At 45.3% G+C, this 22,542-nt stretch overlaps 1 protein-coding gene across 1 annotated transcript in view; it reads right to left on the bottom strand.

Annotated features, from left to right (window-relative positions):
• The window catches only part of LOC143804774 (saccharopine dehydrogenase-like oxidoreductase), a 125,940-nt gene that overhangs the window by 59,761 nt on the left and 43,637 nt on the right, over positions 1–22,542 (bottom strand). The window contains exons 5-6 of the mRNA XM_077283177.1: positions 14,180–14,229; positions 9,044–9,174 (exon numbers count right to left, since the gene is read on the bottom strand). Coding sequence (XP_077139292.1) covers positions 9,044–9,174; positions 14,180–14,229 — 181 coding nt within the window. The remainder of the gene's footprint in view (positions 1–9,043; positions 9,175–14,179; positions 14,230–22,542) is intronic.

The following is a 22,542-nucleotide window of genomic DNA, read 5'->3' as shown; positions in this document are numbered from 1 at the left end:
CATATCATGTGGAGCGCCCCCACACCGCCGCAGGGCCGAGGGGTACCCGGAGCCGGGCCTCTAGGTCTCAGTCCTGGGGTTGTCACGGTGGCTAGACCCGGTCCGTGGCCCTGTCTGTCAGTGGGGGACGTCCGGTGAAATAAGTGGTGTAGTAACGGTGCAGTTGTGGGGTGCAGGTCGCGGTAAATAACGAGGACACCAGGTTGCAGTCTCTTTACCTCTTTACTGAAGCTCTCTGGGTCCTCAGTCCGGAATACGGCTCACCTGGCTGCGCAAGTCCGGCCGGTCCAATGGCACTTCCAGAGCTCTCCTTGCAGGTGGAAATCGGTGCCTTCCTTCTAGCGCTATGTGTTGCAGTCCTTCCCTGCTGTGCTTACGGAAAGTACCCCACAACTGTTGTGTCTGTTTCTCGTGTTCCCTCACAACAACTTAATTCGCAATGATCTTCCTCGTCCCTCCAGATACTATGGTAGGAACGCACCCGTATGACGGGGAGGCTCGGAGATCTTCCGGGACTCTATCTGCGCCCCTCTTTTGTTGGTACCCCCCTTTGCCTTCCTGGGTGATGCGTGAGACAGTCCGCCTAAAGCTAACTGCCCTGCCGTAGGTCTGAGGTATGGCTTGAAACTCTTTACCTCCTCGGCGTTCCGGCCACCGGTAGTGCGCCTCAGTAAGGTGCTGCCTCTTTCAGCACAACCCTCACTGGTATCTCCTTTCGCTTGATTTCGTTTCTCACTCAGCACAATCTATCTCGCTTCTAGTCCTTTCTTGAGTCCCGCCGCTTCCAGGAGCCTGCGCGGACCCGTTACGTTCTTTCAATGCCAAGCCTCTGCCAGGATCCCACCCCTGGCAGAGACCCTACAGTCTCTCCCTTCACAACACCCCCTGCCACAGGGTGTTGCTCCGTTCAATCCCGTCAGCGTTCTCTCTAACTTCCTGCCTGACCCCCAGTTTACCCACTATGGTGGGGAGTGGCCTAATGAATAGCACCCTTAGCTCCCCCCGGAGGCCCAGCTGTGAAATGAATTGGTGACTGTGATACCTGCTCAGAGAACTCCTTCAGTGCCATCGAACGCACCATGGCCCCCCTTAGTGGCTGAGCCATGATACTGCAACGACCAGGACTCTGGGGCGCTGCACTCCCCCCTGGTTAAACACAGTACTCCGGGACTGGGAAGAAAAACAACAATACAGGTTAGCAAAAAGACATACAATTTTGTTGAGTGCAAATAACAGTAAGTATACTTAAGTAAGCTTCCCTTTATGGGAGGTGAGGACACTTAACGTTACAAACATAATCAACATTATAAATTACAGAGCATAAATAACTTCTGTTACCCAACCGGGTATTCTACTTAGTGCAATTTTTTTTTGGAACAATAACTTAACATTGCCTTTAAGAAACTCACACTCAGTCTATCAAAGGCCTTCCTATAATCACATTATAAGGCATTTCAACTTTACATTCTCCTTCTTGTGAACCTGCAGGACCGCCTGTCCCTACGGCACCAGACCTACTGCCTCTCCTTTCTTTTACAGGACCGCCCTGTTCAGCCAGGGCCTACTGCCTTTCGCTACTATACACAGTATAGACATAACATTCCTTTCATTTAAAGAACTCTGAGCCCGCTCTACTCGGCTCCTTTAAGGACTCACTCTCTAACCCCTACGGGTTCACTCTCTGTCCTTAGTAACAAAGTAACTTTTCAATGGGGACGCGGGGTTTACCTTCTATCCTCACCTTCATTATTACTTCTTTTACTTTCAACTATGCAGGCTTCTACATCTACCCCTACGGGCTCTCTGCATCTTTCCTTTCTACAAAACATTATTCAGATTTCACATTTCAACAACTTCAACACATATAACTCGGCATGTAAAACAGTTACATTTTCTTTTTCAAGGCATCATTATCACATTACTGTTCGGTAACAGTATCTCTTTCAAATTTACTTCGTCACATCCCCTTTAAGAGGGGACCAAGTCTTTCTGAGGTAGCTCGTCTTCTCAGCCTACCAGTCTTATGCAAAGTTCCAGCCGGGATCTTCACAAAGTGTCTTTAACTAGGACTAGTAGGAAAGGTTTCTTCGCAAAGTGTCTTTAACTAAAACCAGTAGAGAAGGAATCTTCGCAAAGTGTCTTTTGGCTAAAACCAGTAGGGAGCACCCTTAAGAAGGTGCAACTATTTACAAAGGAAAGTTCGAATCATGCACAGTTCATGATTTCTGCAGTTTTTTAAACTTGTGCAAAACTTTGAGAACAACAATAGTGGCCCCGGGTCAACAAGGGGTCACCTTTAACCCTAAACGGGTTTAGTAGCAAACAGGAACAGTTAAAGGAATGAACAGTTAACTATTTACATTTTCATGGTATCGAGGTTTATTCTTTTTCCGGTGGCTTTGGTTCTTGGACCCCGGTCACTACAGCGCCAGTGTCCTTGGTTCGAACATGCAGATGGACTCGACTGGCCAACTCCGGGGCTGCCACTAGGCGTACCGTCGCGATAGTGACAAGTTCAGGCGCTCCCGGGACCAGATCTGGGGCTGCAGGCCCAGACATACACCGCCGAACATTTCGTGCATACCACCCGAGTGGGTTCAAGTGGCGGCTGTAGGTCACTGGATCCCCCTTTTGTAACGGTTCTCCACTTCGGCCACAACAGGGAGCCCTCACGTTACAGTGCGCAACGAAAACATCAGTATCCAGTCCCTGTTCGTGTATGAGGCCCCACCCCCTTTTTACATGGTAGGCCAACACAGTGCCCCGCCTTACCGCGTCTCTGTCATCCCATGCCGGGGGGGGTTGTTGTACTTTCGTTGGGCCCATCGACTCAGCTCCTTTCTGTCCTTTCCACTGCAGAATCAAGCACTGTCTATATTGTTCCCATGTAAGCACCGCAAGAGTGGACCCGTTCTCCCGGGATCCATCTGCTCTAAACCAGGGGGTGTCCCACCGAAGAACTACTCCATCTAAGCTCACATCCACAGGCTCCCCCACTCCAGTCGACAGCGGTGGCACCATCCTCCCCAGGTCGTCGGGGGATAGCACCATTAGCCCTGCCGAGATAAGTCGCTCCCTACTGCGATGGAGGTGGGCCATGGAAGCGGGCTCGTGAAGGGGAGCAGGGGCGTCGGCCATACCTGCGTCTAATGTGGTTCCATCGGTGTCGCTCCGGTCCGTTAACAAGGACGCTGGAATCGGCTGCAGCCCGGACCGGGGCCCCGCCAATGGGATGCTCGGATTCCGCTCCGCCTGCAGTGGTTCCTCCTCCTCTAACTCCAAGGTCGGGATTGGTGGACATAGCTCCGCTGTCGGATCCGCAGGCTTCCGGTCCATCTCCGGTGAAGAAGGGCAGGCCTGAACCACTTCTTCCTCGCTCAGGCACTCGCCGTTCATCATCGCTGCCTGATAGTCGGTGGCAGTGCATGCACCTGACTCCGCCATTTCTCTGAGGTCGGGCTTCTCCATCACCCGCTTCCCGCCGTTGCATCTCAGGGGGTTGTCTTCTGTTTTGGGGCAGGTCATCTCTTTGCAGCCAGAAGTGCAGGGGGCGGTAGCCATTTCTCGCGCCACACTGAGAGTCTCCGCCCATAACACACCCTCCTTCTCCTGGGGTGTAGCAATGGCGGCGCCTTTTGGCGGGAACTTCTGGCGGCCAATGGCGCAGCACAATCTTGCAATAAAGTACAGTAAATCACAGTCTCTAGGCACACATGACCTGATTCTTCAGGCTTAAGTAGATCCTGTTCGTGACGCCAAGTTGGAGCGCCCCCACACCGCCGCAGGGCCGAGGGGTACCCGGAGCCGGGCCTCTAGGTCTCAGTCCTGGGGTTGTCACGGTGGCTAGACCCGGTCCGTGGCCCTGTCTGTCAGTGGGGGACGTCCGGTGAAATAAGTGGTGTAGTAACGGTGCAGTTGTGGGGTGCAGGTCGCGGTAAATAACGAGGACACCAGGTTGCAGTCTCTTTACCTCTTTACTGAAGCTCTCTGGGTCCTCAGTCCGGAATACGGCTCACCTGGCTGCGCAAGTCCGGCCGGTCCAATGGCACTTCCAGAGCTCTCCTTGCAGGTGGAAATCGGTGCCTTCCTTCTAGCGCTATGTGTTGCAGTCCTTCCCTGCTGTGCTTACGGAAAGTACCCCACAACTGTTGTGTCTGTTTCTCGTGTTCCCTCACAACAACTTAATTCGCAATGATCTTCCTCGTCCCTCCAGATACTATGGTAGGAACGCACCCGTATGACGGGGAGGCTCGGAGATCTTCCGGGACTCTATCTGCGCCCCTCTCCTGTTGGTACCCCCCTTTGCCTTCCTGGGTGATGCGTGAGACAGTCCGCCTAAAGCTAACTGCCCTGCCGTAGGTCTGAGGTATGGCTTGAAACTCTTTACCTCCTCGGCGTTCCGGCCACCGGTAGTGCGCCTCAGTAAGGTGCTGCCTCTTTCAGCACAACCCTCACTGGTATCTCCTTTCGCTTGATTTCGTTTCTCACTCAGCACAATCTATCTCGCTTCTAGTCCTTTCTTGAGTCCCGCCGCTTCCAGGAGCCTGCGCGGACCCGTTACGTTCTTTCAATGCCAAGCCTCTGCCAGGATCCCACCCCTGGCAGAGACCCTACAGTCTCTCCCTTCACAACACCCCCTGCCACAGGGTGTTGCTCCGTTCAATCCCGTCAGCGTTCTCTCTAACTTCCTGCCTGACCCCCAGTTTACCCACTATGGTGGGGAGTGGCCTAATGAATAGCACCCTTAGCTCCCCCCGGAGGCCCAGCTGTGAAATGAATTGGTGACTGTGATACCTGCTCAGAGAACTCCTTCAGTGCCATCGAACGCACCATGGCCCCCCTTAGTGGCTGAGCCATGATACTGCAACGACCAGGACTCTGGGGCGCTGCACTTGCTTCAAACAAAGATACCAAATGTAAATTTTTGGTGAAGAATCAACAACAAGTGGAACACAATTGTGAAGTTGAACGAAATTTATTGGTTATTTTAAATTTTTTGTGGAAATTCAAAAACTGAATAGTGGGGCATGCAATATTATTCGGCCCCTTTACTTTCAGTGCAGCAAACTCACTCCAGAAGTTCATTGTGGATCTCTGAATGATCCAATATTGTCCTAAATGCATAATGATGATAAATATAATCCACCTGTGTGTAATCAAGTCTCCGTACAAATGCACCTGCTCTGTGATAGTCTCAGGGTTCTCTTCCCCTGACGAAGCTGCTGCGGCAGCGATACGCGTGGGGTTCGCTCCCGCCATACCCACCTTTCACTTTTGGGCTATTGTGCTCGTTTTGCTCCCTATCATTTGGGGATTCAAGCTTTGCCGCATCAATTGCCACTTATCCCGGCTATATGCTGCTGTGTGACTGACTGGGCCAACGACAGGTTGTATGTACTGCTATTGTGCAGTCTTTGGTGATCTCCTTTGACCTAGGGACCATATGGGGCATGGTCATTGATTCTGGGTGCTTCAGTCTTAAAGCACATTGTCATGGTGATTACACATATGGATCATGTTACCTTAGTCTTAACAGGCATCCTATGCAGGGCTATGGATGGTGGACTGATGGGGTTATAAATATGTCTATATGACATTGTCGGCATTGTTATCAGATTGTATTCTTTGTGGGGTATGGCGTGTGTATTGATTTTGACACTATGTTTTAAATGTTTTTAACATGTCTTTTTGAGGTGTTTAATAAAGGTGTTCTTTTGATACATATATATATTTTGTCTTAGTATTAGTGGTGCTGCATACCATATTAGTCCGTCTTCTCTTGTTTCACATGTTTCTACATATGGACTAGGTCTTTGCACCCGCATATGATATTAGTGCACCCCTTCTCTCTTTTTTAGATCTCAGGGTTCTGTTTGAAGCACAGAGAGCATTATGAAGACCAAGGAACACAACAGACAGGTCTGTGATACTGTTGTGGAGAAGTTTAAAGCCGGATTTGGATACAAAATGATTTCCAAAACTTTAAACATCCCAAGAAGCACTGTGCAAGCGATCATATTGAAATGGAAGGAGTATCATACCACTGCAAATCTACCAAGACCCGGCCGTCCCTCTAAACTTTCATCTCAAACAAGGAGAAGACTGATCAGAGATGCAGCCAAGAGGCCTATGATCACTCTGGATGAACTGCAGAGATCTACAGCTGAGGTGGGACAGTCTGTCCATAGGCCAACAATCAGTCGTACACTACACAAATCTGGCCTTTATGGAAGAGTGGCAAGAAGAAAGCCATTTCTCAAAGATATCCATAAAAAGTGTTGTTTAAAGTTTGCAATAAACCACCTGGGAAACACACCAAACATGTGGAAGAAGGTGCTCTGGTCAGATGAAACCAAAATCAAACTTTTTGGCCACAATGGGAAACAATATATTTGATGTAAAGGCAACACAGCTCATCACCCTGAACACACCATCCCACTGTCAAACATGGCGGTGGCAGCATCATGGTTTGGGCCTGCTTTTATTCACCAGGAACAGGGAAGATGGTTAAAATTGATGGCAAGACGGATGGAGCCAAATACAGGACCATTCTTGAAGAAAACCTGTTGGAGTCTGCAAAAGGCCTGAGACTGGGACGGAGATTTGAACACATTTTTATATAAAACACATATACATACATACATACATACATACATACAATCATGAGAAAATATTCAGAAAAATTCCCACGCTAGAGTTCATATGAGTTAATGCCACCAGGGGGCGGCAGCACCACAAGTCTACGATGCTACGGTTCCCTGCATTCCATTCATTCTCCAGTTTTTACAACCAGGAGCAACAGCTGCATTAGCAGGCTCCTGGTTGTAAATATATTTAACCCCTTCAGTTGGATTTACAGCGTGGGACATGACTGGTCGCCAAAAAGATATGCGATATTGTTGCTTTTTTATGGGGGGTTTTTTTTTTTTGTTTGTTTTTTTTACAGAACGAGGGTCTTCAGGTGGATTAAGCGTACAATAAAGATTTTAAAACACCATGTGTATTTATTTCATTAAAATACTTTATTCTTATGATGTGGACGTGTCCGAGACTGGCTGCTTTTTGGTTGGTAGTTTTGAGTCGTGTGGAAGGAGCGTACAGATGCACGGTGCCAAAGGGACCCGATGGTGTGCTTGTGGGGGTGCGTGGATGAGATTGGAGTGGATAACAACCTGAAGACAGCTATTGCCAGATTGCTGTATATGGCCCGGAAGGCAATAGCGCGAAATTGGATTAAGGACGAGCCGCCTTCAAGAAGAGAATTCTTCCAATAAGTGAAGCAGGGCCTGAAACTGGAAAAGGGGTTTTATCAGAAAAGAGGGAAAATTGAAATGTTCGATAAGCTGTGGTCTCCGTGGCTTGCCATGGGATAGGTTTGTTATACAGACCGAGTGAATCAAGACCCTGAATTGGTGAAAACAAAACACGTGGCCTATGGTCCTAACTGAGGGGATAGTCATCCTATAGATTTGAGTGTGGAGCTATTAAACAAGGTGGGCTGTCTTATTGGGGGTGGTGGGATAAGTTGGGATTGCGGGGTTCGTTTGGGGGGGAAACTTTGTACTGAAAACAAGAATGTAACATGTCAATTGTAATGTTATTCTTAATAAAAATTTATTTGAGTTAAAAATAAAGAAAAACACTTTATTCTAATGTGTGTATTAACCCTTTACTACTATTGGATTAATAATGGATATGTGTCTTATTGACATCTCTCCATTATTAACCAGGCTTAATGTCACCTTACATTAGCAAGGTGACATTAACCCTTTATTACCCCATATCCCACCACTACTCGGGAGTGGGAAGAGAGGCTGAGTGCCAGAACAGGCACGTCTTACAGATGTGCCTTTTCTGGGGTGGCTGGGGGCAGATGATTTTAGCCAGGGGGGGCAATAACCATGGACCCTCTCTAGGCTATTAATACCTGCCCTCAGTCACTGGCTTAACCACTTTGGCAGAGAAAATTGTGCGGGAGCCCACGCCAGTTCTTTCCGTGATTTAACCCTTTAGTTTAACACCTAGAGCCACCAAATTTTACACACAGACACTTCTAACATTAGTAGTGAGGAATATGTAAAAAAAATAAGGGATATGAAATGGTTTACTATATGTAAACCATGTCTCATATCCTGTCGGGTTTGATAAGGAGATAGATTATTTTTGTAAAATACGGCCGAGAAATATACGGCAGATAGGAGCTGCCCCATAGAGAATCATTGGTCCGTGTGCAATGCGTTGTTTTTGCGCCTCTCATACGTCTGTAAAACTCTCTAATGTGACCCCGGCCTAACAAGGTCTGTAATGGCTTTATCATGGTCACTAAAAGACAGATCCGGAGTGCAGACAAGTGAAATTCAGTAATAACACAGGAGACTGCCCATCCAGTCATCTTGTTTCTTTTCATATTTCTTGTGTAACAAACACTTGGCAAATAAAATTTAATATTGATAGAGGTAGAGTAATGCACCTAGGATAGAGTAATCCTATTGCTACATATACATTAAAAGTATAAAAAAAGGTATAAAATACCACAAACTCAACATATTGTTACCCCTCTATAAAAATCACTTGTGAGACCACATTTACAATATGGGATCCTATTTTAGGCTCCACATTTTAAAAAGGAAATTCAGAAGCTAAAGTCAGTGCAAAGGTGGGCAAACTAGATTACTACATGGGATGGAAGGCCTTTCACATGAGAGGTTGGAAAAGTTGGGCATCTTTTTTCTATGTATAAACACATGTGTGGTCAGTACAAAGGACTGGCACATGATTTATTCCTTCCAAAGACCATACTAAGGACCAGAGGCACTCATTATGGGTGGAAGAAAGGCTATTACGACTGCTGAAGGAAAGGGTTCTTTACAGTTAGACTTTGGAATGCCCGACCTCAAGAGGTAGTAATGGCAGACACTATAACAGCTTTTAAAGGGCTGGATGATTTCCTTATTACACAACATTGTGGGTGATAGTGACCTAGGTTGAACTTGATTGACCTATATAACTATGTAAATAGAAGAAAGTTGGAAATTAATCTTACCTTCTTTGTAACTTTTTCCCAAAAACTGGAAGTGGCTTGAGGGCCAATTTCTTTCTGAAATTCTTCAGATTTGCCTGATCTGCAGCTCCATGAACAGCAGATTGCCAGGTCCCATCATGAATACAAGTGCCCTAAACAACAATATAAGTGTGACGACATGAATAATTTTATAAGTTGTGCAGAAATTTTGTTACTTGCCATTTCACACCGGTCCCACCCAGCTATGCCAATATGGGTGAAGAATGGGTGGGATGGGGTGTGACTAAGTGACACCTTTCAAATTCATGAAAGGTTATGCCACTTTAGTGGGGTAACTTCCACCAGAAATGTACTACAGCCCATGATTGGAGTACATTTCTACCAGAGGCGCCTAGCACCTATATAATGAGACAAATTCACCAAGTGGTGTGCATCTTAATTAGGCAAATCTTAGGGTACTGTCACACAGTGGCACTTTGATCGCTCCGACGGCACGATCCGTGACGTTGCAGCGTCGCTTGATTATCGTAGTCTGCGGTCACACTTTGCAATGCACGGCGCTGGAGTGATAATTTCATGACGTAGTTGCGATGTAGAAGTCATACGGGACATTGGGAATATCGTGCACACCTTTGTTACACGCTGCGATCATGCCGCCACAGCGGAACACTAGACGACGAAATAAAGTTTCAAACGATCTGCTACGACGTACGATTCTCAGCGGGGTCCCTGATCGCAGTAGCGTGTCAGACACAGCGATATCGTAACTATATCGCTGGAACGTCACAGATCGTGCCGTTGTAGCGACCAAAGTGCCACTGTGTAACAGTACCCTTATCTACAGCGGGCCCATTCATTAAAGGGTTGGCCACTACTTTACGTCCCTTTCATGTAAACTAACTGCTAACTTTACTTAATACCTTGCTTTCCCAAATCCTTCTGTAACCTGAGCTGTTCTCCTAGTCACATGATATCTAGCGGAGAATTTGAAGACTTCCAGTGAGGTCATGTCAATTTCTCCCCGATTTCCTGTCTCTGGAATCTGATGCGCAATCACAGCCAAGTGTCTTGGAGAAGATCTATGCGGCAGAGCTCATTCACGGCTTCTGTGCATACAGCTGCAGACACAGCTCTCCAGTGTATACAGTAGGTACAGAAAGTATTCATACCCCTTTAAATTTTTCACTGTGTCATTGCAGCCATTTGGTAAATTCAAAAAAGTTCATTTTTTTCTCATTAATGTACACTCTTGCACCCCATCTTGACTGAAAAAGAAATGTAGTAATTTTTCCAAATTTATTAAAATAAAAACTGAAATATCACACGGTTATAAGTATTCAGACCCTTTGCTCAGTATTGAGTAGAAGCACCCTTTTGAGCTAGTACAGCGATGAGTATTCTTGGGAATGATGCAGCAAGTTTTTCACACCTGGATTTGGGGATCCTCTGCCATTCTTCCTTGCAGATCCTCTCCAGTTCCGTCAGGTTGGATAGTGAACGTTGATGGACAGCCATGTTCAGGTCTCTCCACAGTTGCTCAAATGGGTTTAGGTCAGGGTTCTGGCAGGGCCAGTCAAGAATGGTCACAGAGTTGATCTGAAACCAATCTTTTGCAATTTTAGCTGTGTGCTTATGGTCATTGTCTTATTGGAAAGTGAACCTTCAGCCAAGTGTGAGGTCCAGAGAGCTCTGGAAAAGGTTTCCATCCAGGATATCTCTGTACTTGGCCGCACTCATGTTTCCTTCAAGGACAACCAGTCGTCCTGTCTCTGCAGCTGAAAAACACCCCCATAGCATGATGCTGCCATCACGTTTCACTGTTGGGATTGTATTGGCCAGGTGATGTGCAGTGCCTGTTTGTTTCCTACACATACTGCTTAGAATTATCACTAAAAGGTCTATCTTCATCTCATCATACCAGAGAATCTTATTTCTCATAGTCGGGGAGTCCGTCATGTGTTTTTTAGCAAACTATGCAGGCTTTCATATGTCTTACATGGAGGAGAGGCTAAACTTGGGCCACTCTGCCATAAAGGCCCCACTAGTGGAGGGCTGCAGTGATCGTTGACTTTGTGGAAATTTCTCCCATCTCCCTACTGTATCTCTGGAGCTCAGCTACAGTGATCTTGGGGTTCTTCTTTACCTCTCACCAAGGTTTTTCTCCCACAATTGCTCAGTTTGGCTGGATGGCCAGGTCTAGGAAGACTTCTGGTGGTCCCAAACTTCTTCCATTGAAGGATTATGGAGGCCACTGTGCTCTTAAGAACCTTAAGTATTGCAGAAATTCTGTTGTAACCTTGGCCAGATCTGTGCCGTGCCACAATTCTGTCTGAGCTCTTTGGCCAGTTCCTTTGACCTCATGATTCTCATTTGGTCTGACATGCACTGTGAGGTCCTATATAGACAGTGTGTGCCTTTCCAAATCAAGTCCTATCAGTTTAATTAAAACACAGCTGGACTCCAGTGAAGGAGTAGAACCATCTCAAAAAGGAAGGAAATGGACAGCATGTGACTTAAATATGAGTGTCTGAGCAAAGGGTCTGACTACTTATGACCATGTGGATGTGATATTTCAGTTTTTTTTTTTTTTAATTTGCAAAACTTACTACATTTCTGGGGGGGGGGGGTTCAGTCAAGATGGGGTGCAGAGTGTACATTAATGAGAAAAATATATGAACTTTTTTGAATTTACCAAATGACTGCAATGAAACAGAGTGAAAATTTTTAAAGGGGTCTGAATACTTGCCTTACCCACTGTATGTATGTATGTATGCATGCATGCATGTATGCATGCTTCTCTATAACCTGTATAATGTATGTTTATATTGAAGAGGATCCAGCTCACGAACAGTGAACATAACTTTATTCAAATAAGATTAAGAGTGTTTAAACACTGGAAATCTATGATATCGCCATCATCATGAAAGTTCTGATTTTATTCCTCTGTAAAGTGATGCTCACTGTTCGCATTTGGGATCCTCTTCATATTACATAGAAAGAAAAAAAAAAAAAGGGGGTAGCCAGCTCACCAGTAATCACCGCAGGTGCACGGAACTCCGCTGCAGGCAGACGTAATGTTCATGGAAAAAGAAAAAATTGTGTTCCAGCTCCTGGTGGGAGTGTATTCACCATGGACATTTGGATTTTATATTTGGATTCAATAAAATTATTATTTTAAGGAGCTGGAACCCAATTTTTTCTTTTGCCATCCTCTTCATATTGACTGGCTTCACGCTGTGCTCCGTGTATTCCATGCTCCAAACTACAAAGATAAACTTAACGGTGAGTAAGGGTACTGTCACACAGTACCATTTTGATCGCTACGACGGCACGATCCGTGACGTCGCAGCGATCGTATGATTATCGCTCCAGCGTCGTAGACTGCTGTCACACGTTGCAATCACGGCGCTGGAGCGATGCCGAAGTCCCCGGTAACCAGGGTAAACATCGGGTAACTAAGCGCAGGGCCGCGCTTAGTAACCCGATGTTTACCGTGGTTACCAGCGTAAAAGTAAAAAAAAACAAACAGTACATACTTACATTCTGGTGTCTGTCCCCGGCGTTCTGCTTCTCTCCACTGTGTAAGCGCCATAGCCGGCAAGCACAGCGGTGACGTCAGACGTCACCGCTGTGCTCGCTTTCCGGCTGGCAGACGCTCACACAGTGGAGAGAAGCTGAGACGCCGGGGACAGACACCGGAATGTAAGTATGTACTGTTTGTTTTTTTTTTACTTTTACGCTGGTAACCACGGTAAACATCGGGTTACTAAGCGCGGCCCTGCGCTTAGTTACCCGATGTTTACCCTGGTTACAAGCGAACACATCGCTGGATCGCTGTCACACACAACGATCCAACGATGACAGCGGGTGATCAAGCGACGAAAGAAAGTTCCACACGATCTGCTACGACGTACGATTCTCAGCAGGATCCCTGATCGCTGCTGCGTGTCAGACACTGCGATATCGTAACGATATCGCTAGAACGTCACGAATCGTACCGTCGTAGCGATCAAAATGGTACTGTGTGACAGTACCCTTAGATACTTCTTTCTTACTAATAATCTATGTGTATGTTTACCCGGCTCTATATAATATATTTCTAGAATATCTAAGGTGGAGGAGATTCATATCTGCCCTCCTCATCCATCCACAAGGTGGAGCAAGGGATAATCCCTAATGCCAGTGCTGCGGTCCTGTATATTACTTCTAATCCCTGTAAGTGTCCTGTACGTGATATTGTGCTGTAAGAGATGCTGCAGGGGAGGAGTGGGAGGAGTTGGGTACAGTTGTAAGCAGCGTGCTCACTGCTGACTTGCAGCCCAGCACAAGGAATGATGGGAAATCTAGTTAGTTAGACAGGGGAAAAGAGAATTGATGGCTGTGACCAGAAGAGCATCTCAGATTACAGAATGATTTAGAGAAGCAGGGTGTTTATTTGTCCCTTTCATGGGAATTATCTGACATAGATAAAGTAGTGGGAAACCCCATTAAGGCCTAAGGCTATGTGCACACGTCAGGATTTCTGGCAGAAATTTTCCTGACAAAAAAGGACATTTCTGCCAGAAACCCGCATGCGTTTTTACCACGATTTTAAAGCGTTTTTACCGCGTTTTGGACGCGTTTTTTGTGCGTTTTTTCCCAATGCATAGAATAGCGGGAAAAACGCAAAATTAATGAACATGCTGCTTTTTTTTACCGCGATGCATTTTTTCTGCGGAAAAAAACGCACCATGTGCACAAAACATGCAGAATGCATTCTAAATGATAGGATGCATAATGTATGCGTTTTTTTAATGAGTTTTTATAGCGTTTTTATCGCGAAAAAAATGCGAAAAAACCTGAACGTGTGCACATACCCTTATTAAAGGTACTATTTTGAGTTCTAAACTTTAATTTCTTAATCTATCCCACGGTGCACACTGACTCACTGATAACAGTATGCTACTGACAGAGGAGGGACTTGCAGCTCATTGGCTCCAATGCAAAAGCTCCAAAGGGGCTCAAAATGATTGCAAGCCTTTACTAGCATTGGTCATTTTACATAGGCAAAAGGAATTTTTGCGACCCCCTAGACTCCAGGGCCCGGGTGGGATTGCAACCCCTGCACCCTCAGTTACGCCCCTGGCTACTGATGTTTATTTCAAGAATTAAACTAACCTCTGGTCCAGACTTGAAAGACAAAAAACTTTCTACAGATGTCAAGGTGCCTAAAAATTAGAAAGAAAAACAAATAAAATATATTTCCTTGTATCTTCCCGTCAACATATAACGAACAGTGAACCATAAAAAGTATGCAGGACTATTACTGTGAGAATCCTTAGGCCAGGCTCACATGCAGCGTTTTTCATAGCTTTTTTTAAGCAAATAAAATTTAGGAAATCTCATGGTTTTTTTCCCTGACTAAATTGGAAAACTGCAGAGTTTTAGAAGTTGTAGCAAAATAGGAGGTTTGAGCACAGCTGTTTTACTTCCAACATAGCGAGTTTTGGTTGCAGACAAAAAGCATCAAAAATGCTGCATGTGAACATTGCCTTACTGCTTATGCTGCATGGCTGACATGCTCAGATTGATTTAAAACATATGAAAACAAACTAACTGTAATTAAGGATATGCAGAACAAGAATAACAAATTTATACAATAAGAAAGAGTAAAGTCTATATCGGCTATTGCTAGGATATAAGGAGTTTCCAATAATATATGAAAAAAAAAAATGTTTAAAGTCCATGTGCAGAAATTAGCTTGATGAAAAACAAGGTCCAGATCAATAAATTTGTCGTCTATGTACACCAGGGGTGTCAAACTGCATTCCTCGAGGGCCTCAAAACATGCGTGCTTTCAAGATTTCCTTAGCATTGCACAAGGAGCAGGAATCATTATCTGTGCAGGTGGTTAAATTATCACCTGTGCAATACAAGGAAATCCTGAAAACATGACCCGTTTGCGGCCCTCGAGGAATGCAGTTTGACACCCCTGATGTACAAGGTCCTCATAAATAAATATAATCTATTTATCCATATAGCACATACTTACCAGTAAAAGGAAAGTGACAACAGTTACCTCTCCTGGAAAATCAGTATAAACCGGACCCTATGCCAAAATATGGACCTTGCAACCATCTATTCAAAATGGTGTTTCATTTTCCAGGGTGATGGTACAGATATTTCTTATAGCATTAACCTTCTTATCGTGCTATTTTAGGTTTAATATTGTGAGCATTTTAGAAGGTTTAAAAATATAGCAGGAATTTTTTTTTTTTTTCCCTAAGAAATGTACAAATATATATATATATATATATTTTATTTCTTTTTTTTAAAGGGACATGTTCAGTTTTTAAGTGACTTCAGGTACCCTATATTTATATTGGAAATCCCCCAAAGTGATACCATTTTAAAAACTGCACCCCTCAAGGTATTCAAAATTGCTTTCGGGTAGTTCATCAACCCCTCAGGTGCTTTTCAGGAATTAATGCAAAAGTTTCTTTACCACCTAAAATTTTGATAACTTTTGAACAGGCTGATATAGCGGGGAGACTCTGGCCATTATTTGGCAGCGAACTGCAAATGCAAACATGAAGACCACAAGATCAAGATCTCAGAATGCCAATGGGGTTAAAGAGGGAGACCCACATGCTGTTAACCATCTAGATGCCATAGTCACTATTGACTTCAGCATTTAAGAGGTTAAAAGACCATAGTCGGTGCCAAAACTGATCGTGGCTGATGCAACAACTTGTCGGTTATAGTGTACAGTGGACAGCTACAGAATTGTCACCTGTAGGGGGATGCTAGTCTCTTATATCGGTGGTTTGCACGTTAATGACCGGGCCAATTTTTACAATTCTGACCACTGTCCCTTTATGAGGTTATAACTCTGGAAAGCGTGCATGGATCCCGGTGATTCTGACATTGTTTTCTCATGACATATTGTACTTCATGTTTGTGGTAAAATTTCCTCGATATGACTTACAATTATTTGTGAAAAAAAAGAAAATTTGGCGAAAATTTTTAACATTTTGCAATTTTCCAACTTTAAATTTTCATGCCCTTAAATCACAGAGATATGCCACACAAAATACTTATTAAGTAACATTTCCCACATGTCTACTTTACATCAGCACAATTTTGGAACCAAAATGTTTTCTTGTTGGGCTGCTTTCACACATCAGTTTTTAGCCGTCAGGCACAATCTGTGGAATGCTGAAAAAAACGGATCCGTTGCAGATTGTGAAAAACTGATGCAACTGATCCGACTAGCTGATACAGCTAATTGGATCATAAAAAAATAAATAAATAAAAACAAACAAACAAAAAAAACTATCAGTCGTCGGATTCCGTCATTTGACGGATCCAGCACCATCCAGCACCATATGGATCAGTCGCTGTCCCTTTTTTTCGACGGACATAAAAAACGTTACTATGTCCGTTTTCTCCAACAGCTGGAAAACCAATTTTCGACGGATCCGGCGAAAAACAGATGAAACGCGAGGCCATCCGTCGCCAATACAAGTCTATGAGAAAATGAGTGAGAAAAACGGATCCGGCGGCAACTTTAGCCGGATCCGTGTTTTGTTTTTTTGTTTTTTTTCAAAATTCGCCGGATTGTGCCTGATGGCAAAAAACTGATGTGTGAAAGCAACTTTAGGGAGTTATAAGGGTTAAAAGTTGACCAGCGATTTTTTTTCTTTTTGGGACCACATCACATTTGAAGTCACTTTGAGAAGTCTATATGACAGAAAATACCCAAAAGTGACACCATTCTAAAAACTGTACCCCTCAAGGTGTTCAAAACCACATTCAAGGTTTATTAACTCTTCAGGTGCTTCACAGGAACTTTTGGAATGTTTAAAAAAATAAATAAATAAATAATAATAAATAATAAACATTTAACTTATTTCACAAAAAATTTACTTCAGATCCAATTTGTTTTGTTTTACCAAGGGTAACAGGAGAAATTGGACCTTAAAAGTTGTTGTCCAATTCGTCCTGAGTACGCTGATACTGTTTTTGCGCATGGCAGAGCTTGGAAGGGAAGGAGCACCGTTTGACTTTTCAATGCAAAATGGGTGAGAATTGAGATAGGACGCCATGTCGCGTTTGGAGAGCCCCTGATGTGCCTAAACAGTGGAAACCTCCACAAGTGACACCATTTTAGAAAGCAGACCACCTAAGGAACCTATCTAGATGTGTTGGGAGCACTGACTCACCAAATGCTGCTTCACAGAAGTTTATAATGTCGAGCTGGCAAAATAAAACTTTTTTTTTCTTCATAAAAATGAACTTTTGCCCCCGATTTTCTAGTTTCCCAAGGGTAACAGGAGAAACTTCCACAAAGGTTGTGGTCCAATTTGTTCTGAGTACGCCGATACCCCATATGTGGGGGAGCCACTGTTTGGGCGCATGGCAGAGGTCGGAAGGGAAGGAGCAGTTTTAGAATGCAGACTTAGATGGAATGGTCTGCAGGTGTCACGTTGCATTTGCAGGACCCCTGATGTACCTAAACAGTAGAAACCCCCCATAAGAGACCCCATATTGGAAACTAGACCCCCAAGGAACTAATATAGATGTGTTGTGAGAACTTTAATCCCCCAAGTGTTTCACTACAGTTTATAACGCAGAGCAGTGAAAATTAAAAAAAATAAAAACTTTTTCCCCCTCACAAAAATGATTTTTAGCACCCAGTTTTGTATTTTCCCAAGGGTAACAGTAGAAATTGGACCCCAAAAGTTGTTGTCCAATTTATCCTGAGTACGCTGATACACCATATGTGGGAGGAACCACTGTTTGGGCGCACGGCAGAGCTCGGAAGGGAAGGAGCACAGTTTGACTTTTTCAACACAGAATTGGCTGGAACGGAGATCGGATACCATGTCGCGCTTGGAGAGTCCCTGATGTGCCTACAAAGTGGAACCCCCCCCCCCAATTCTAACTCCAACCCCAAGACACCCCTAACCCTAATCCCAACCCTAACCATAACCACGCACCTAACCCGAACATGCCCCTAACCCTTACCACACCTCTAAACCTAATCCCAACCGTAAACGTAATCCAAACCCCAACTCTAACCCTAACGCGAAAATAGGAAAATACAATTTTTTTTTATTATATTATTTTTTCCTAACTAAGGGGGGGTGATGAAGGGGGGTTTGATTTTAGTATTTATAGCAAGTTCTTGTATGACAGCCGTCACATACTAAAAGACGCTTATTACAAAAAAATAGTTTTTGCATCGCCGCATTTTGGGAGTTATAATTTTTCCATATTTTGGCCCACAGAGTCATGTGAGGTCTTGTTTTTTTCCAGGACAAGTTGACGTTTTTATTAGTACCATTTTCGGGCACATCACATTTTTTGATCGGTTTTTATCACGATTTTTATCACGATTTTTGGGAGGCAGAATGAACAAAAACCAGCAATTCATTAATTTCTTTTGGGTGTGGCGTTTATACCTTTCCGCGTGTGGTAAAATTAATAAAGCAAATTTTATTCGTCGGGTTAGTACGATTACAGCGATACCTCACTGTCAGTGTCAGATCAGCGATCTTGACAGGCAGTGAAGGAGGCTTGCCTATGCCTGCTCTTAGCAGGCACTGACAACCCACCTCCCTGCAGGACCCCGTGACCATCTTGGATCAGGCGGCCTGCAGGGAGGAGACCCTCGGAACTAGGCGATGACATTCCCCTCCCTGTGCAATGCTTCCCTATGCCACCGGAACGCTGAGATCTTGTTTGATCACACAGTGTTCCGGGGGATAAAGTGCTGGGAGCGGTCCGTGACCGCTCCTGGCACATAGTGCCAGGTTTCAGCTGTGATAATTAGCCGATAGCCGGCCACGCTCCCCCCGTGAACGTGGCTAATTGCGGATGACGTACTATTCCGTCCATGGGAAATAAGTCCCAGGTCACATGGACAGGATAGTATGTCCGATGGCAGAAAGGGGTTAAAAAGGGAGGTACAGTTGTGCACAAAAGTTTACACGGTGGGAGCGTCACTCTGTCCGAAGCCTTTATACACTGCGCAAGCGCGACACACCGCGCCTGCGCAGTCTGGACCAGAGTGACGCAGCCGAACTTACTTATCCCACCCCCCCTCAATATACTGGCCATGGGGGCTCCACACAATCCTGTATCCCCCCTGATATACCGGCCATGGGGGCTCCGTGCTCTGCAGCTCTGGTCAGGGTAGATGTAGAGCCCAGCGGAGTTCCAGGACCTTAGATGATGTCACCAGCATGCGACCAGTGACGTGAGTGGGCGGAGTCAGCCCTCGCTGTGCTGGCTGCAGGGGTGCTGTATCCATTATAGCCAGCGCCACACTCGCGCAGCAAGTACAGCCACGCTCGCGCAGCAAGTACAGCCACGCTCGCGCAGCAAGTACAGCCACGCTCGCGCAGCAAGTACAGCCACGCTCGCGCAGCAAGTACAGCCACGCTCGCGCAGCAAGTACAGCAACACTCGCGCAGCAAGTACAGCCACGCTCGCGCAGCAAGTACAGCCACGCTCGCGCAGCAAGTACAGCCACGCTCGCGCAGCAAGTACAGCCACGCTCGCGCAGTAAGTACAGCCACGCTCGCGCAGTAAGTACAGCCACGCTCGCGCAGTAAGTACAGCCACGCTCGCGCAGTAAGTACAGCCACGCTCACGCAGTACAGCCACGCTCAGTATAGCCACACTCAGGCAGTACAGCCACACTCAGCTGCACTCAGGCAGTACAGCCGCGCTCAGTATAGCCGCACTCAGGCAGTACAGCCGCGCTTAAGCAGTACGGCCGCGCGCAGGATGGAGTAGCACATGACAGGATACTAGCATCAATAGTAAAGCCTGTCGCTGATGTCGAATACAATTTTTCCCACAAACAAGTTATTTTAGTACCAAATTTTGCATTTTCACAAAAGGAACAGGAGAAATTACACAACAAAAATTGCATGGTACAATTTCTCCTGAGTACGCAGATACTCCATATGTGGTTGAAAACTACTTTTGAGACACAGTGCAAAGCTCAGAAGGGAAGGAGTGCCATATTGGAGTGCCAGTCACAAAAGCAGGGCACCTGCAGTGCCAGAACAGTACAACCTCCCCCATAAGAGATAACATTTTACCAACTACACTTCTCAATGAATTCATTTAAGGGTGCAGTGCTCATATTAACACCACAGGTGTGTCACAGATTTTTATTCCATTTGGCAGGGAAGAAATATAATTTACATTTTGACCAACAAAATTTTGTTTTAACCCAAGATTTTAAATTTTCACAAGGGGAAATGGGTAAAAAATGGAACCAAAGGGGGTGTGGCCTGGACAGCAGGTGAAGAAGTGTTTTACACAGCTCCTTTTTTCCATCCTGAAAGATCCTCAGTTATCCGGCTTAGACTCACTCTTGCAGCCCAGAACAGACCAGTGTGGCTCCCCTAACTGCGGTCGGTGCTCCAGGGACATCGCTGAGGAGATGTATCATAACACGCAAGAGGAAAATGGGAGAGAAAGAGACCTAGCCGAGGGAAGATGAATCCTCCAAAATGGCGCCGACAAGGTACTCCAGCTCGGGGACAAAGCAGCAGATGCTGCTGCAAGACTAGAACGTTTTGCAAGAGTCTGAACTTCCCTGCAGCTTGAGGCACATCAGGCTTGAAGAATGCTCACAGTAGCACTGAGCAGCAACTGGGGATGGAAAAAGTCACAAGCTGGGAACATGGCGCAGATACTCACAGCATGTGAAGAAAGATCACTCCTGCAGACCAAAGGGAGCAAGTCTGTGCTATGTACTCCGTCACAGGATGATGTCCCGGAGCCAACTATGAAAGATGTATTTGCAGCAGTCTCCTTGTCGAACACTACCCTAGCAATAATTAGTGAACAAGTGAGTAGCATAAAGGAGGATATTCACTGTATTTAACAGGACCTCCATACAGTAAATGAAAAAGTGAATAAGCTGGAGGAGAGGGTAGGAGGCATGGAGGATAAAATGCCTCAAATCATTAGAGGTTAAGAAAAATGTGCAGAACATTTCCCTACTGTTGGATAAAACAGACAATTTAGAAAACAGGATGTGTCCCTGAAAAAAAAAAAAAAAAAAAAAAAAGTAGAAGGTAAGGATCCTGCTTTTTTTTGAAAAGTGGCTGTATAACACCATAGGAAAGAGGCGTTCTCGTTAGTTTTTAAAAATTGAATGCTCAGCAGACCCCTCCAACCAGGTGCTCCCCCACGTCCAGTCATTATCCCCATGCTGCACTACCGTGACCGGCGCCATTCTAAAAAAAAAAAGTCAGGGAACTTAGAGACAAAGACAGACAAAAGGGCAGCACCTCTCCCACACGTCAGTTGGATTACAGAGGACATCCCATGGTTAATGGCAGAAACATACAATACATTTCACACCAGATAATTTCACAACCGTGAATACGTACAAGTGGAAGAAGTTCTCACCCACACGTGAAGGGAGGGAATATGAGGGTGCCGTCAGGGGCTATGAAAAATATAGTTACCGGTAAGTAACAGACTTTATTTGGTGTCCCATGACAGCACCACGAGAGGTAAGAATTTTAGAGGGGGACTACAGCCTGAAGTACCCATATTCCAAATGTGAGATGGGAAGAGGCACCCATATCCAGCCAATAATGTTTATAGAAGGTGGAAGGAGAAGACCATGTAACTGCCTTAAATATCTGCTTGATCGAGACCTCCGATCTTTTCGCCCAGAAGGCTGCCATGGCCTGTGTTAGGTGAGCACTCAGACCTTCTGGCGCCGTTTGCCACTTGATGTATAAGCTAAATGCAATTGCCTCCCTGATACATCTAGCTAAAGTGCTTTTTGACACCCTAAGACCCTTTCTAGCTCCTTGGAAGGACACAAATACGGAATTATCCTTTTTCCAAGGATCAGTGACTGACAAGTACTCTAACAGGCACCTCCTGACAAGTGTATGAAGCTCCATTTCCTTCTGGTTCTTAGAATTGGGATGGAATGAAGAGAGAACCATTTCCTGCAACCTATGGAATTTGAAGGCTACATTTGGTAAGCAAGATGGATCGGTCTTTAGAATAACGCTATCCTCCAGGAACTGGGTATATGGTGGAAGCCTAGAAAGCTTGAATATCACTCACCCATTCGGCAGATGGTAATGCTACCAGGAGGGCTACTTAAAAGGGAAAGCACCTTTATTGGGGCTGAGTCAATGGGTTCAAATGGGGAACCTGTCAGGACCAGGTTCAGGTCCCGGTTCAGGTCCCATGGCATTCTCTCCTTACGGATGGGCCTAGTTTTAAATTGACGCCTTAATAAATCTAGCTATCCAGTAATTCCCTGCAAGATTACAGCTAAACAGGGCCCCCAGGGTTGATACCTGGACTTTGAGAGTACTAGTGGGTAGACCCATCTCAAGCCCTTTCTGAAGGAACTAAAGAATCCGACCCATATTAAAATTTGAGGTAGACAAAAACCTTCTCCAGGTTCTGGCATGAATTTTGGGTGTGACCACTGTCCTACTCTTTAGAAGGGTGGATATCAGATTAGGAGAAAAACCTCT

Source organism: Ranitomeya variabilis, chromosome 2 (genome assembly GCF_051348905.1).
Source record: "Ranitomeya variabilis isolate aRanVar5 chromosome 2, aRanVar5.hap1, whole genome shotgun sequence".
Classification (NCBI taxonomy): Eukaryota; Metazoa; Chordata; class Amphibia; order Anura; family Dendrobatidae; genus Ranitomeya; species Ranitomeya variabilis.
The sequence above is the reverse complement of the archived record's forward strand: the minus strand, read 5'-3'. Positions and strand labels throughout refer to the sequence as shown.